General features: G+C 39.4%; 1 protein-coding gene across 3 annotated transcripts in view; it reads right to left on the bottom strand.

Annotated features, from left to right (window-relative positions):
• Positions 1-1688: 1688 nt before the first annotated feature.
• The window catches only part of LOC108431540 (transmembrane protein 198-like), a 31874-nt gene continuing 15674 nt past the window's right edge, over positions 1689-17888 (bottom strand). For 2 of the 3 annotated variants that reach the window (XM_017704763.2, XM_037532437.1), the window contains exons 2-6: positions 9241-9463; positions 7870-8144; positions 4743-5046; positions 4111-4259; positions 1689-3585 (exon numbers count right to left, since the gene is read on the bottom strand). In XM_017704763.2, coding sequence (XP_017560252.1) covers positions 3436-3585; positions 4111-4259; positions 4743-5046; positions 7870-8144; positions 9241-9391 — 1029 coding nt within the window. In that variant the 5' untranslated portion in view covers positions 9392-9463 and the 3' untranslated portion in view covers positions 1689-3435. Of the gene's footprint in view, positions 3586-4056; positions 4260-4742; positions 5047-7869; positions 8145-9240; positions 9464-17888 lie in introns of all 3 variants that reach the window. The other variant, XM_017704766.2, reaches the window with a different exon arrangement.

Below are 17888 nucleotides of genomic sequence, written 5' to 3'. Positions count from 1 at the left end.
GAAACACATGGTGTACGAGGATAAAACTGCGCAAATTGGGTTTATTGCCAAACTAATCCTTCAACACAAGCAGGTCTTACATATAATGACATTGTATTGATTTGAGTCTTTTCTTCTTTAAGCTAAACACACCCAGCGCCTCACAAAGGCTCCAGACGGAGTATGATGTCACTCCAACAGCTAATGAGAAACAGCTATCATAAATAAATGATGTCAGATTAGATGCAAGCCATGTGTTTAGGGATCATTTCACTAAACTGTGTGAACAGAATAGTTTCATACTATAAGATGGCTGTGATGTAATAGGGAGGGTCTGACCTTCAGACACAGTCCTTGGAAAAAGACACATTTTAGGAAAGTATGTATTTCTTTGTCAGGGAAAGTGGATAGCTCGTTGTGGGGCCTACAATTACCTATAAGCTGCAATTTCATGCTCTTGTCCACCCAGTTTATGCGCTGGAAGGCTGGAGGGCCAGTCCCACAAAACATAAAAATATAGATGTTAAGTTAAAGCAAAATGTAAGTGAATATTGTAACCATCATTTCTGCTGTAAACAGGCGTACTCGCCTCCTACAGCGGTGCTGTGGTAGACTCAGGAGGTTCACTGGTTTAAATGATGAGAAAAATCCCCTCTTAATGACACATCTCGAAGGTGGGTGGAAATTCTGAAAAACTACACCAGTGTTTATGGTTCCATACAGAACGATTTCTTTACTAAAGAAGTAAAGTAGTTCAGGCTGGAATGCTGGAAAGCTCGAGAAGTTTCATCATGTAAATGTGCACATAAGCACTGATCTAATAAGGATGTACATCTTTGACCTCACAGTGACTCAATCTAATCAAACATAATTCTTTTGGAAATGATTCAATGAATCATAAAATCTCAGATTTCTCGCTTCAAAGCTCTACTTACAATTCAAACCACTTTTAAAAACACAATATGCAAACGTGACTGAAAGGACAATTTACAGAGCAGTGGACAATAGACTATACACATACACGTCTCAGTATGTCCTAGTATCGGTTAAAAATATAATACCAAAGAAAATGTAGACTTACTTTGCTCTGCTTTAATCTTTAGCTCGGCTATAGCCGCTTTTCTCGTATCTCCAGCAGGAAACTTTTCCTCAAAAGTAGAATAGTTTCTCTCAACATTTCACTTCTACGACTTTTTCGTTAGCTACTAGCTAGGCGATGGTTGTCTGTGTTGCTACAGTGACCAGCGGTCTTTGCACCAACTTTCAGGGTTAAAGGGTGAATTAGCAGTTCTACATTAACTCCAGTGTTTAAGAACACTTACTTTTTGAAACTGTTGAACGATCAGCAGAACTTTATTTTACTGTAAAGGAGGATTTTTTTTTTTGCCAACAAATCTAATTCTGCTGTGGAGCTGCAACAGAGCAGTGAAAGATCCACATGCTGCTGACCCCTGATCTAGACTATAGTTGTGTTTTTAAAATCGACAGAGAATCTTATTTTGGACAAAAAAATAAAGAGCGCATACTTTCTAAAATCATATAATATCAAGTGCAAGTGAATCAGCACATTCAGACAAGTTGATGCATTGTACCCCCTACTGACTGAATATATTTGCTGTCAGTCAAACGGAATGTGAATACAGCTTCTTGAAAAGTGAGGGCAGGCCATGACAGTGGTTTGAACAAATGAACCAACTCCTCAGTAATACTGGTTTATAGACTTCAGAAGTTTTTATAAACATATTTATAGAAACTCAGATTCATGTCATTGTCTTTAAGAAAGCAACAAGGGCATTTTGAGTGTGCTTTACTTGGTAACAGTGACTCAAATGACAGATGGTAAACGAAAAGTAATAAGGCACTGACGGAACACACAACGGGTTTTACACAATGGGTTTTTGCATCTCATGTAGCAGAACCAGAATGCAAACTACAAAATTCTCAATTTCACCACAAGGCACTGATTAATAGAAGTTTAAGTGCACTCAAAAGTCTGCTTCAGTCTGTATAGGCTCTCTGACATCCAGCAATCTCAAGGCATTTTAGTTTACAGAATGTTTAGTAGTGCGCAGCACAGCACTGAAAAGGCACTCCTATAGTGTACAAGAATGAAAATGAGTATTAGAAACACATATGAGCAAATAAAATTACACACAACTACAGGTAAAAAGACAGTCCTGTATTAGAAAGAGAAAATCTAACTGCTCTCAGTCTCAGCATCCTTATAAAATCACAAAACTATTCACACGGATCCGACTGTAGAAACACCAGACGCCAGTTACTCAATTATACACAATTGTACAATTCATGTTTAAAAAATAAAAAAAATAAAATAAAATAAAAAATCTCACACATACACATGCACGTCTTCACGCTGTTCTGTTGATGTTTGAAGCTACTGAGCAATAACAGCAAATAACCTCATCCCAGATCGACTGCTGAGAACCGAGAAGATACTTCTACCAATCAACACTACAGATCAGCTGTTCACGCAGAATATGAGAGATGGACACCTCTAGTGTCAACATCGGTCACATTTCACTCGTTCACATGTCTTCACATCACATTATCCTTAAGACCTTGTATGCTACGTAAAAAAATTTTTTAATGGGAATTCTACTGCATTTTCTGCATAATGAATCAGTTAAGATGTAAACAGAATCATTCAGAGTGGTTGTGTGTGAAATGCTTCTTTTTAGAGAAACGTACTGAGTCAGAATGGTGGTGCCAGGAACCAGACGTCCACCTCTAAAAGCTCCCTCACAGAAAGTTATTACATGAAATGCTTATGAATACACTGCCGGATGGCTGAGACACTGTTTTATGAAAGTCTTCATAATTTTGGCCTAAACACATCAATGGTGGAGGGGTACATGCAGGGTGTTGTGAGGCAAAATAGTCCAGAAAGAAAACATACATTCCATATAAAAGCTCAGTAGACATGTCTATATTTGCACTGTAAACATTCCCATCACCACCACTACAGAGAAATCTGACTCTACAATCTCACATAAAACCACTCTGAATGACTTTCTTCACTTCTCAAGCATTAAATTACACAGAAATTTCAAAACGTTGGTTGGCTTCCCCTTTCAGAAGTCATAACAGCTATATTAAACTGAAGCAGTACTGGCTGGGTGAAGATGGCAAACTTAAAATTTGGATTAGATTGATGGTAAAAGTAAGGAAGTTCTAAAATAGGGGCTGAGCGATAGAACAATAAATACTGTTAAACCAGTTTGTTGACAAATGAAGAACAAAACTAATGTTATAAACACATATCTATGCACAGTTCAATCTGCCGCCAAGTTCTAGCGTTTTTCAGATTCCCACAGTATAGACTAAACGTGTATCCTGATAAATGTCACTATTGTCGGAATCTTTTATTGACCCTCACTGCGATGTACCATGCTACTGTGCTCAGGCTGTTAGTGCTGTGGTCTCTGACGGTTGAACTCAGGAGCGAGCCGGTGGTGTGGTGGCTGTGAGCGGTACTGTGGAGCCAGTCTCATAGTCAAAGTCAACTACGGTGTGGTTGGTGGTGCTCAGGCTGCTCAGAGATGTGCCTGTTCCCATCTGACGGTCCCGAAGACTCTGTAGGTAGCTCTTGATTTTAGCAGAGAGAGAGAGAGAAAATGAAAGAGAATTAGCTTTAAGTTGCAGGTAACAAGCAAGTTAAGTCTTTACACTCAAGTCCCAACTGAAGTCCCAAGTCAAGACAGCTGAGTTGTGTAAATTCAATTCCACTTTTGTTGTTTTTAGTTGGCAGAACTAGTTTATTTTAAACGTGTGCCCAATGTTCCCAAAAATCATCAAAAATTATCTTTGAATATAAAGTTTTTTTAATTAAGCTTTTTGTATTACAAGGCCCAAGTAAGAGAAGGCGAATCCCAGGTCAACAGTCCTAATTTTTGAGTCAGTCTTCAATCTTCAGCTAATTTAAGGCCATAATTCTAAATAATTGTATCAGTACTGTAGTCTTTTAATGACAGCACATCAGTATTGAAAATTTGCTCTGAAGTTCTGAATGCCTGGTTATGGTCTATGAAGACTTGTCTTCTACTGCTAAACATATACCTGCATGAGAACATCTGAGAAGATACATCACCATTAGGTTCTTAGGAAACTAACTGGTGCTAGAAGATCTCCAGCGTAGCGTTTTACGGGAGTTGGTTTGCGACGATATGTTCCCTCTTGACTGCCAGAGAGCTGGAGCTTTTTAGCATCCTTCTGTCTTATTTTCATGAGTTGGACTCTCTTCTGCCTTCTGCTGATGATAACTGAAACAGAGAGAACAGCAGACAATGAATTATAGCGGAAATGTAGAGGTGACAGCAAAATAACGTAAGAAATGAATCGATGAACAGGAACAGAAACTGCATCAATTCTGGAACAGCAGGTGATTATAATAATACTCAATGAAATAAGCTCATTTTTTTGCCAAAATAAAATTCCTAGTGTATGTAAAGTAAAAAAAATGCTTAGTGTATTGTTTTTTTATTGTTTATGTACCACTACAAAATATTTTTCCAGTCATTTTTGTGGATTGAGTTTCTTTTTGTTACTGAACGGTAAAAAATGTAATCAAACCAAACTGAATTGCGGTGAAATTTGAGAATTTGAGACGAAATATTTTACTGGTAATGATTAAAACAAAATGGTAACAACAAATATAATACCAATCAAATCAATACATAAAATCACTGGCCCCTTTTTTGCAATGTATAAATATTATAAAATAAACTGAGGGTTGGTTAGTTTACCTTCTGTGTGTGAAAATCCTTCAGCCGTGAGCTTCCACTGCACTAGCACACCCATGATGCTGAGCGTGGGCCAGATGCCCAGGATGACCCAGCTGTACCAGCAGAGGGGTTTGGGGGTGGGAACCAGACGCAGGCATTCGTACACGTGAGAGACCAGAGCCAGCATCTCCACAAAGTAATCGGCACACACTGTCATGATGGCTGCACCAAACACTGCTGTGGAGAGCACGGTGAAGAGCTTCTGCCACTGAAGGGTTAAAACAGCACAGAGCATGCCTGCGCCAAGAAGAGCACCCAAGGGAACCTGTGACAGATAACACAGGGTAAACACTTAACAACGACCGTTATGATTACCTAATTCAATATTATTACTCAATATTAAAAAACCCTAAATTTTATACTATCAGTGAAATGGCTTCATGATATTTGAATAATACATTTAGAGGGCTTCTGCTGGTTATTACAAGGCCAGGTTTATCAGTACACAAGTCATTTTATGTGTTGATCACTGAAAGGGAGAAAACCCGTACCAGCAGGATTCTATGTTTAGAAAGTAAAATTAAAATTAAGAAAGTTAAAAGGTTTTCTGCTACAAATTGCACATATATGGTTTTGTTGAACTAGGTCTGAACTGAACAGTTCGGCAGACGGCTATAACATTCAGTTGGGCTTTATAAAAGGATTCACTGTAAGTACAACACACACAAAGTAAAGAATGTGCCATTTGACTGCATCGTACAAGCTTGTTCAAGCAGACCTGACTTGAGTTGTATTAAATCTTGTGTGGAAAGTGAGTATAAACCACAATTAGCTTAGCAATAACACTGAAATTTACATAGAAAGGCATGTGGGAATTAGCATTATTATACAGGTGGTACTCGGGGCACTTATACAGTGACAATTTATACAGTAAGTTCATTAAATGATAGGCTTGAAGCAGCGTTAGTTTACTATGGCATTTATTTGCACAGAATTGTTTTCAAATGCTATCTATTCATTCTTTTTCAGTAAATCTGTATTTTGTTTCATGATTTTGGAATATTATAAAGGCAAAGCCTCTGCACGGTATGATAGGTTTGTGGTCAGGATCATTTTAATGGACTAAAAAAACAGGCCACAAACAACTATCAAAATAACCATTCGATTACAAACAAATTACAAACATAATTGATAGTGAAAGCCCAACATATAATCATTCAAATATCTAATTAAACCACAATGACTGCTTTTAAAGAAGAAAGTATATCACAGACCTCTGTGAAAGCTGCTGGTGGTCATAAATCTAGAAAGCTTTACAAAGTCATTTTTAATCTTATAAAGAATGTCTGTTAAACCATAATCTCTCCAGGCAGGAAATGGTCTGCTAATGTGATCTGACTACGTAACTTGATTGGCAGTAAGGAGTGAGCCAATCCTGCCCACCCAATAAGAGTGCCTGCTCTTGTGCTTGTGCTCTTGAGCACTGTGATTCCAACTTAAGCTCTATCAAAAGAAAATGGCAGACAGTCAAGTAGTCAAAAATCACTGGTGTTATTCAAGTACAGGGATGCACAGTGATCTTTGAACAATAACGGTATGAGCAGATATTTGTTAAGAAACGATCAGCATCTGTCAATGATCAATACTTCAAACTGATATTTGATGATGTATTCTGGAACAGCAGAATGTTTAAGTGATGCTGGGTTACTGGGTTACTAAATATCATTATAAAGTTTCATTTTTCTGCACTTATGACCCTCTAATAAAAATCAACATTATATTTCTCTGTAATGCTAGATGGAGATATCTACATAAAAAATAGACATGAGTATCACCCCACAATTCCCATATCGGTACATCACTAGTTTCAGCTGACAAACATTTTTGGCCAAAAACAACAAAAAAACACTCTTTTCTGCCAGAACAATAAAATGCAGAGAAGTTTGTTTGAAACCGTTACCAACTTTTGAAAGATTAATTAAGCCTTACATTACAGATCATTAAAATTAACGGCCAACATTGTACCATTTCTTGTACTGTCCAGCCCTGGCCATCACTGATAAGGTAGAAATTCATGTAGGCGTTGGTGTCACATCACACTGGAAGGACTGACTCACTCTTAGGGTGTTTTCACACTCGGGCCGTTTCAGTGTCTGCAGGGGACTCAGACCCCTATAAACGCCCCAAAAAATGAACCACTCGAGGTAGTCTCAGTTCGGTTCGCTTGTAGTTCTTTTTGCGGTTGAATTGATTTGTGCATTGTGAAAAGAGTCCCAGTCTGCTTTTTCTTTGCTTTATGGTGAAAACATGCAGGTTTACTGTACACACAGCCACTTCAGCAGATAAAAACAGATCACCAAGGGTCATTTATAAGGTCCTACTCAGGACAAAGCCTGCGTGATCTGTGACAAGACAGCAGCCCTGACATATTAAAGCGATAAGATGCGAAAGCCTGTGTGATTTTACCATGTTAAAGCTCACACTGCTCACACAATGCTGAGTTTTAAGCTACATTCCCACTGAACACTGAATGAATTAAGATTCACCACAGCTATTTAAAACACACCATTTCATTGCAGACAAGGGGTGGAGCTGAGTGAGGAGCACAGACGAAAAACGGAACCCAATGGAAGAACTGCAGGGCCGTTATTCCAATTTTGCACAATGCATTTTGGCCAATCGTTTCAGTGTGGCCAATAGGAGAGCAGCAGGCATGTCCTAGCTTCTCTCCTATTAGCTCCTCTCACCACCTGGATGGTTAGATTCATCACATAATGCTGCCCTCTTTGCAAGCACTGCGCTCACTGTGCTGTGAAAGGGGTCCAAGTTCTAATGGAGTTGTCATCTGATCAAGAAGTGGTCTGAGATCTCAAAGAACCAGAAAGAAAACTTGAGTCCTGAGTACATTGAGAACACAAAAAGAACTGAGGTCATTTGCAATTGGTTCCCTTTCAGGTTGACTTCAACAGAACTCAGTTCAGTTTAAAAAGAACTATCCATTCGGTGCTTCACTAGTTGAGTAATTTTCTGACCTACCTAAACTAAACTCCAATTTACAAATGCACTTCAACTGTTAATTAGTCATATGTTACTCAGACTCTATATTTTAACACTACACAATGCTTCAAAAAGTGTACTGCTTACGTACCCAAACAGTGCCTGGCGTGTAAAACTGTTGAGTGACCAACAAGCCAGCAAGAGCGAGCAGGAGACCGAGAAGGAGGCCGGTCATAAAGAGACCGACGCTGCGGACCAGCATGGTGACTAGGCCACAGAGCAGCCCAATGCCCAGACCAATCCCTGCACTGGCCTCCACGCTCAGCTGCGTGTCCAGCACTCGCTCTTTATGACACAGCAAGAAGATAATGACGGAACCGAACATCAGGCCCGAGAGGAACATGACAGCTTTGAAGCAGCGGTATCCTGGAACAGAGATAAAATCAGACACAAACTTCAGCAAACCACCACAATTTCATATTTAAAACATAGTTCCCAGTGTTCATTTAAAATTGCTATGAATGTGGGGTTTTGTTTTCAAAATGCTAACATTAACTTAGCTGGAATGAATGGGAGCGATTTAGGTCAAAGAACCTTTTCTTTAGCGTGGCAGGAGGCCCAAAACACAGTGACAGATCCAAGGATGAAATTTCTATGTTAAATATAGAAAAGGTACAACAGCTTAAAGACAAAACGTTGTTTACAAGTTTTACCACTGATCAATCCTGTTTAATTAATTTGCAGTGCTGCTGCAGCTCTGTCTCAAGAAGCCCACCTGAGAGAAACCCTCCATTCTCTTCCATTCAATTAGGGGTGTCTTTGGTTCATAAGTAAATGCACCTCTGAGCTTAAGATTACCATCTGTTTTTCATGGGGGAACAAAGCTCGTTTTTCTTTGCATTCACCTTTCACTGCCATTTTCTCGTGCGTTTCATTCTGACGTCATTTGTAAACAAATGATATCATTATGGTTTTTGCATTGTGAGGGTTTAAATATTCAAGTGAACTGAGTTTGGCCTAAGTTACATTCTCTTTACACACTGTGTCCCCCACCACCAACATGAACTCATCCAGTGTTGTCCCAATGTCGCATTGTACTTGTACCAGACATTTGGGCAATAGTTATTGTTAAACCCTGCTGTGAGATCGACAAAACAGTGATTCATGCAGCTTTTCTTGACCACTGAAAGTTTTATTAAATATATAGCAAGCATATTAATGAATGTATCACTGCCATCATAATTTTGTCCATGACTTCAGAACGAACACTTCATGGTAAATGGACCACCAGAAAGGGACTAAAATGACTTAAAATCTCACAACATTAGTGCACTTCCTCCTTTAAAGTTACCACTTAGCACGATATTCTAAACCTGTGAACAAAACAATACTGAAGTTCATTAAACTCCACTGCAAAAAAGGGGAGCTTTTCAATTAATGTTGCATAAAATGCTCAGTCAGCAGAACTTAGAAAGTAGTTTACTTTATTATTGGAAAATCTCTCCTGTTAATCTCTACTTACCAAAAAAGCAGTAGATAATTCCAAAGAGGCAGCACATGGAGCAGATGACAGCAGGGATGACCTCATACTTCCTCTCAATCTCCAACTGACAGTCCACCTCCCCCAGGCCTGTCGCTCCCTCGTCTGAGCCCAGCCCAGCCATCTCCGCCATTCGGACAGGGAAGTGGACGTTCCGTGATGAAGGTGGAGTATTATCCTGACTTCATTGAGGCTGAACAAGCACCTAAAGGCAAAGAAGAAACTCAATCAGCTTGTGTTAGGCTTGAAAAAGCACTCCACACACATGGTCCCACTATAACGTGCCGTTTCACAATAAAAAGCGCTCTTGGAAGCAAGCCATGGCCTGGCTTAATTAAAGCCTATAGGGATGAAACAACTAAAAGCAGTATGTGGCCACACCCAGCCCTCCACTGCCGCCTCCTCACCCCACAAAATAAGGCTTCAAAGAAGACAAGAAATCTGTCGGCCAACTGTTACTTTTCTCCTGGTTCCCAGGTGACTGTGTGGTATGTCCTGTAAGCCTGAGCTCCGCAGGCTGTACCTAAATGCAAGGATTATGTGCTTAAAGTGATTTGTTTGGTTTATTAAAAAAATGTATTTTCACTGTGACTTTAATGAAGGGAACTACACCATATGTAATCCATACAGCTAATCTTACAAATATGTGGATTTCTACTACATTCACTGCTGTTGCCCTTTCAAGGTGAGCTTCAGCGTGTAGATGGTATTAGCTTACAGTCCAAGAATTCCCAGCGTTTCAGCCATGTTCAGTGATTATAAAAACACTTTTCCTTAAAAAAACTTGTCGTTAAAGGGGCCACATCATGTAAAAAGCTAATTTGCCTTATTATTTTTTTTAAATACGAGTTTAAGTCTCAAACCGTTGACTCCTCTGTCCATATTTAGAAACTAAGATGCAAAAAAGCCCATTTTAAGTTCTTTGAGGTTTGGACAAACTTTACTGAACTTTATGTACAGAGAGAGAGAGAGAGAGAGAGAGAGAGAGAGAGAGAGAGAGAGAGAGAGAGAGAGAGAGAGAGAGAGAGAGAGAGAGAGAGAGAGAGAGAGAGAGAGAGAGAGAGAGAGAGAGAGAGAGAGAGAGACATAGATGTATATGTGGTAGAATCTACGAGCAACAACAGCTCAGCCACAAAGCGGGAGACACAGAGAGAGTTCCAAACTGCCTTTGGAAGCAACATCAGCCCAAGAACTGCCCATCAGAGCTTTATGTAATGGGTAAAGGTAAAGCAGCTTTATACGATTCTAAAATCATTATGCGCAATGCCAAGCGTCAGCTGGAGTGGTGTAAAGCATATCACCACTCAGCTCTGAAGCAGTCGAGACGTTCTCTGGAGAGATGAATCATGCCTCACTATCTGGCAGCCTGATAGACGAATCTGGGTTTGGTGGATGCCAGGAAAATGCCACCTACCAGAATGCATAGAGCCAACAGCAGAATTTGCTGGAAGAGGAATAATGGGCTGGGGCTATTTTTCAGGGTTTGGTCCCCTTAATTCCAGTGAAGGGTGATGTTAATGCTACAGCATAAAAAGACATTTTTGACTTCCAAATTTTTAGACTTTGGAAGCATATAAACTATATGCCTTCAAATGTGTGGCAGCAGTTTGGGGAAAAGTGGAGGCATATTAAGTGCAGCATTTCCTTGGCTGTACACTGTGTTAGATTGTCATTGTCATGCGCCATCTAATAGTGTTGGGTTGATATTTAGACACTTGCCCAAGACCCTCCGGAATAGCCAGATATCGGGAGGAATCTGATAACATTGGTTGTCTTCCCAAATTTGGAGTACTGGTTGGAGTGGTGGATCCAGAGATGTTGGCTTGAAACCAAAATGTGCTCACAGCACAGCACAAACAAATCCATGCTTACATGCGTAAGCTTTCACTTGTTAGCTAGCAAAATTAGCCTTTTAGCTCCAGTGCTAAAATAAGCAAATTTCACCATATGTGCCTTGGCTGATCAGCTACACTTGAATGAATTAATAAATAGATGAATTAAATGAATAAGATGAATTGAGCTTTTTTGTTGTGATGAAAATCCACATATTCATATCGTGTTTGTTGGGCTTGAAATAAAATAACTGCAAAATGATCGCAGTCAGCACAAATCATTGTGGTTAGCTTAAATAATCGCGATCAGGTGGTAATGTAATAATCGCGACAGGTCTTAATGTAGTGTATATAAAGAGGTTCGAAAATGATCATGAAAACATGAATGACGACTGTTTTCGGTACATAAAATTATACAAATGTCTTAAGAACAAAATAAAAGAAAATGTAGACTATGGGCCTTTTAATGGCATCGAGTGCTTATTGAATGAAACCATGCCATCACATAAGACAGCTCTTCCTAGAGAAAGTGCCAGCAGATCTTAAACTGGCCAAACAAGATCAAGTTACAAGTAAACATTGCTAGACAGTGGATTACAGGAGTGGGGGGGCAGGGGGAGTAAAGAATAGGCCCAGCATGTCTGTGTGGAAGGGGTGGTGCAGCGTTAAGAGACTGGGATGGCCTTTCTCTCTCCATAGAGTCCGATGATCTCACCCCCGTCATAATCTGATTACACTAAACTCACGTTTTCAGCACAGAAGAAAAACAGCCGATGGCTGGCCTTAATCCACCTTTTCTTCTCCTGTTCCCTCTTTCATTTGCTCTTCTCTTCCTTTTGCTCTGTCTCAATTCATGTTCCACATAGGATCGAGGACCAGAGTGGAAAGACAATTATTCCTGCTTTTTTCCACAGACGAAGGGAAGTTCTTGCATGTCTGAGTCACTTTCTCTGGGCATTGGTCAAACCTCTTCTGACTCCTTCACTACCAAAGACATGGCTAAGCTCGGGCTGAGTGACCAAGGCCATCTCAAAGTCTTTGAGGCTATACACTCTTGAAATAAAAGGTGTCCAAAAAGGGTTATTAGGTGTATAGAACCATTTTCAGTTCCATTAATAACCTTTCATTTAATGGATCTTTGAAGAACCAGGTTTGTAAAAGAGATTTTAAGTTTAGAAAGTTCCGAAAAAAACGAGGGTTCTACATTAATTCAACCCCCCCTCCTCCCGCTAGAACTGTATAGTCAGTCCTAGAACCCATCCAGGAACTAGTGGAGTAACAGTGCTGAACCAAAACTGAAATCCAGTTTGACAACCTATGGCTTTGCTGAAGCTTTCCCCTACCTCTGACCAGTCTAGCAATAACAAAGAGAACCAGTTGATTCACTGTGTTTGATGTGCACCCATTTCGAACTGCAGAGAATGAGGGATTCCAATTAAATGTGCATGAGCTGCAGTACTAAATTCCAAGCACATCTTTATTTCAGAGCACAAATGGAAATGGAGCCAAAGATGCACAAAGAAACAAAGGCAGAACATTGTGAAGAGCTGGGCATCTCAAGAGAGTTGATATTCATTAAGGAAAACTTAAAAAACAAGTAGCTGTTAAGATATATTTCACTTGATGATTACGTTTTATTTGCTTGCTGGTCACATTTTACACTCACTGACTGATACAATTGCTCTACATTTTAGTGTTTACATTGTTTATTCCAGTCGTTTTGTTCTTCTACATTTTATTGTGCAACCACTATGTGAAAGAACTTTAAAAGTTACTTACATAATATACATTAAACTAAGCTTGTGTAATAAAAAAATTGCTAAAAAAAAGTGACATGAACCAAACTGTCCCACAAACTGTGGACCATACTGAACTGTGTAGGGTGAATGCGTGCCTATAACAGAAACTTTCAATTTTAAGAATTCATGCGTGGCAGGGGCAGATTCAAGGGGTGACGATTTCTAATGTTTTCATCTTAAGATTATTCCTTCTCTTTTTTCCACACACAAAGGGAAGTTCATGCCTGACTCACTTTCTCTGGGCAATGGTCAAACCTCTTCTGACTCCTTCATTACCAAAGACATGACCAAGCTTGTAGTGAGTGACCTAGACTCTACACTTTTGAAATAAATGTGTCAAAATGAGTTATTTGGTGTAAAGAACCACTTTCAGTTCCATAAATAAAATTTCAACTAATGGATACTTGACAAGTAAATCTAACCCCTTAAACTCACTTATTATATGCTAAGGCTTATTATTCAGTAACTACAGGGACTTCAATGCAAACTGGTTGAGCTGTTCTTAGATTATAGAAGTGTGTAATAAAACTTTGGGCCTGCCAGTGAGCTCTGGCTATGCGTAAAACTGAACTGAACAATGTACAGATAAACCTGTGGTAGCCTCTCTGGTTATACAGCACTGATTGTTTTTATGTGTGCGTCTCGTTCACTCATGCTTACATCTGTGACCGCCAGACTCTCCTGGAATAAATATGCCACTGTAGCCTCTGGACTAAGGCTTGCTGTGGGCCAATCCTCGAGACTGAGGTGTCATTTGATGCAGAGCAAAACCAGCATATCGCCCACTACTACCATCCAGAGCTAACAGTATGCATCCAACTGAAACTTTCTGCATCTTATTCACTACAGTGGAGACTGTATGATGGTGTATGTGGTGAAATCTGATTTGCCACATGATGAAGGTATGTAGGTTAGTTGCTAGTGAGAAAGAGTGAGCAAACTTTCTAACTTGTGTGGATGACTGATGCATTCTGAATGGCATAATAGCATATCAAGCATAAGCCTCAATATAGAGCAATGCAATGCACTTGTGTCCAAGTTTTTTTTTCTCTCTCTCTCTCTCTCTCTCTCTCTCAAACAGGCGAGCGTGTGAGTGGAGGAGAATGAAGCTATTATGAGCTGATACAAAAGCTTCCATCTCTGGCTGTGACCCCGTCTGGTTGGTAAGCACGAGGCATACAGAGAGAGTAAGAGAGAGGAGAACGGGTCTGATTGGCTGCATGCACAGAGCCCGGAAAGCAGTCCCGCCTCTTCACATCTCTCCCATTCCCTGATTCGCTGAAATAAATGACTGACTTGTATTTGAAAGACGTACATTTTCACAAACAGACCAATTCTGCTGCAGTGACCGCAACTCTGCTGCCTGGAAACCGAGGCTTGTTCACTGCAAGAACAGAGAATATTTTCTTAGCTGGATGAAAAACGAAGTAATGGATGGCATGGCCAAAAATTTATATCACAGTATAATTAAAGTTTTTCACAGTTTCAAATGCTTAAGTAAACCTATTTTTGCAGTTTAACACTGGCTTATTATACTGGAATGTCGCTTAATTTTTTTAATGAAAACAATTTTAACTTAACTGAATAAATCTGAAAAATGTGTATTTTGCAAAACAGTAAAAACTGACCAATATAGTGTTGCAACGATACTGATACTGTGCACTTGAATGCAGTACTGATATCCGTGACTGGCAGCACGAAGCAATTTCAGAAGCGTGCATGCGCACCAGTCATTAAGAACTAATGGAGCTGCTTACCTGAATGGCTGAGCCGCTGTGTGGTCACTTACAAGCTGCATTCCAGAGCCTAGGCTGCATTTCTCACAGTTTCTCTTGCAATTGCTAGAGACGCCACCATACTGGTAACATCACCATGTAGCCTCATTAGGATGGTTCCATTTCTGTGACCAATAGGCTGCTAAGGAGTCATCATAGGTCAGTCCTACTAAGACCAGACCCACACTACCTCAACTGCAGCCTAGGCTTTGGAACGCAGCTATAGTCTGAGTTAAGGCTATTTAAATTAAGGGTGTCTCGCGGCCTATAACCTCATCCCAAGCCAGAAAAAAACACTGCATGCTGCTGATACTGACAGCGTGAACAATGGTGATATTTACTGAACTGACACTGAGAGATGCAGTGCGAGTGACCAAGACACGTCTGAGACAAATAAATTGGGAAATTTGGACGTGAAACAATATGCAGCTCTATTATTGAGCCAGAGAAGCTGCAGTGTGCTGATGTGTAAACACCACAGGTTTATCTGTAGACCATTTAGTTCTGTTTTTAACTGTTCTGCACAATAAAGATATTTTACATTTATTTACATTGTTCTACATGCTTTTTATTACTAATTATATAATAGGAAATACTATACCAGCAGGATGGATGGATAGAAATACTAAATATATAGATTACATAAGCAAAATTTTTTTCTTAAGCATCTAATAAATCCAACAAGTAAATGCAATCTAGACAAGCTGAGTGTTTTGTGGCATAGATAATTAGATAGATTTTACCTAAATTAAATATTTAAAAAATGTAATTGTATAAAAATCAGGACTTATAGGTGAGTTCGGTTAGTATCGGTACTCTGTATCAGCCAATACTGGTATTGGTTGCTTTCTAATACTCGCCCCATGGGCTACACAAAATGGTGCTCTTTCAGGTCTTAATTTCTACAAGGCAGACTTTCCTGTTCCACCTTAAATGGAGCAGCAGTTATGTTGTGGGACCTCTACAGCTTTCTGAATGTAAGTGCTGCAGCATTTAAGGTGGAATGGGAATTTTCTGTAAGGCAACATCAGCTTTGTCTAACTCCTCATATGCCTCATATGTGTGTCCTGTACACTCACCCCTCTGACCATCAGGCACTGCAGGAATTTGGGAAATATTTCAGTTACACAGCCATCAGCACCAACTGGTTCACGGCTTGTTTTGTATACTGCAGCCTTGTCTGGAGCTTCTCAGGCATTATGAGAAGTAGAGTGGCGATTCCGAACTACGCCGAACTGTGATCCAAAATGTGTTATATTTGACAAAAATGGTTGATTGTGAAGACAGATTACTGTAGCACATAAAGAGCAGCAATTGTATTGTTCCATAATCAGCTAAATGAAGACACCAAAATGATCACTTTAGGTTAAATAAAGTGAGCTGTGCAGTCATACATCAGGCATCTGTGTTGCATTCTTTAATGGGGAAGATAAGCTGAACTGAGAAACTGGACTAATGGGGCACTAGTCTCAGGGGACTAACACGGTCACATTAGGGTCAGTAAGTTCAGACTCTAGATGAAGTCATGTTTTAAGCCTTATGAAAACCATAGAGACAACAGAAAAGCTCTGTGCCATGACCATCACACAAAGCATGACATTATTAAAACTGAACAGAACGAACAATATGAAGAAAGACCTGCTGAAATTTCTACAATGTACAACACAAAACACAAAAGACTTCTGTTAAACTTTAAAACTTCCTCATTTATTTAAATATCGCCTGCTGTCAGAACAAAACCAAGGTATCTGACATTTTTCAGTTTTTTGGCATAATTTGAAAATGTTGCCTGTTGCCGTTTGCAGTGTGTGTAAATGGACCAAAAGAAATTACCCAAAATTACGTGTAAAAAAAATCTGGTTCCTTTGACTTACATTAAAAGTAAAGTATGTTTTTGCCTTCTCCTGTAAAGTTACTGTTTTGGAGATACAAGGTTTTGTTCAAATTTACTCAAAAAGATGTCTGGTTGCATTAACTTCCATTACAAGAATATTAAGAATATTTCTTCCGTCCTTTAAAGATACCATTTTGAAGTTACAAGGTTTTTTTCTGACAGTTCTGTTTATTTGAGCTTAAGAAATGCCACAAATAAGAAATGATATTATATCATAGCAACTCACAGTCTTATCAGTCACAAAAGCACTAAAACTACTGAAGTTAAGTTTTGACCATATAAATGATATTGGCTGACATTTTTGGTTATTTGAACTTTTAGGCTCTTTAAAATTGGCAACAGTCACAGAATCACAGGCCGTCATTGATGCCCATGGAACCACAAGCCCTAAACGGAGCTAGAAGACACCCAAGTCAAAACATAATGATTCAGCTGCTCCTAACAGGCCAACTGAGTCCGAAGAACGCCAAAAAAGGAGAACGATAAAACTGACATAGTGCTTTGAAGCACAGACAGAAACAGCCTGGAGCTCTAGAGAGACCAGATTTCAGTAATTGCAGGTTAGTCGTTGTGATACAGTACATGTAAGTGTTTATATGTGGTGGTGGTGGTGGGGGGGGGGCTAGTCTATGAGAGTGAATCATACTGAGCATGAGAATCAAGCGAGCGAGAGAAAAAAGAATAGAGAGGGAGAGGGAGAACAAAAGAGTGTCTGTCACCAAACCCTCCTGAGTGGAAAACTAGCCAATGCCCCCAACGTTCCCTCACCAAAACAGAGATCTGCTGTGGCCCCAACCGCAAGTTGAAGAGAAAGATTAAAAATGACTGACCAGAAATGCAACCATTTGACGAAAGGCAAGTCGTTCATCCAGATAAACAAGATTTAGACTAAGCTGCTATTAGGGGTGGACGATACAAACAAAACAAAACAACACAATTAGGGGTGTAACAATTCACAAAATTCATTATTTGATATGATACAGTGGCCTTTGGTATTTAACACTAATTCATGTTTTTTAATTAATCTTTTAGTACATTTAAGCATTCGACATTATGAAAGTACATTATTTGAAGCCAAAGTTGTGCCTCATAATGTCCCAATCTGATCTCTAACCTCAATTCAATCTCTAACCACAAGCTAACATAGTTATAGGCAAAAGTTTTCCCCTCCCTGGTCAAATGACACTTTTTTTTTAAAAGGGAAAAGTACACATCCTCTACAGAGAACCCAAATAAATATGGCATATTCTTAGCCAATAAACAGTAATAGTATATTAAAATGTACAGAAGTGTAGGACGTTTTCACTTATTTACACTTAGAAAAACAACA

Source organism: Pygocentrus nattereri, chromosome 21 (genome assembly GCF_015220715.1).
Source record: "Pygocentrus nattereri isolate fPygNat1 chromosome 21, fPygNat1.pri, whole genome shotgun sequence".
NCBI classification, from domain to species: domain Eukaryota; kingdom Metazoa; phylum Chordata; class Actinopteri; order Characiformes; family Serrasalmidae; genus Pygocentrus; species Pygocentrus nattereri.
The sequence above is the reverse complement of the archived record's forward strand: the minus strand, read 5'-3'. Positions and strand labels throughout refer to the sequence as shown.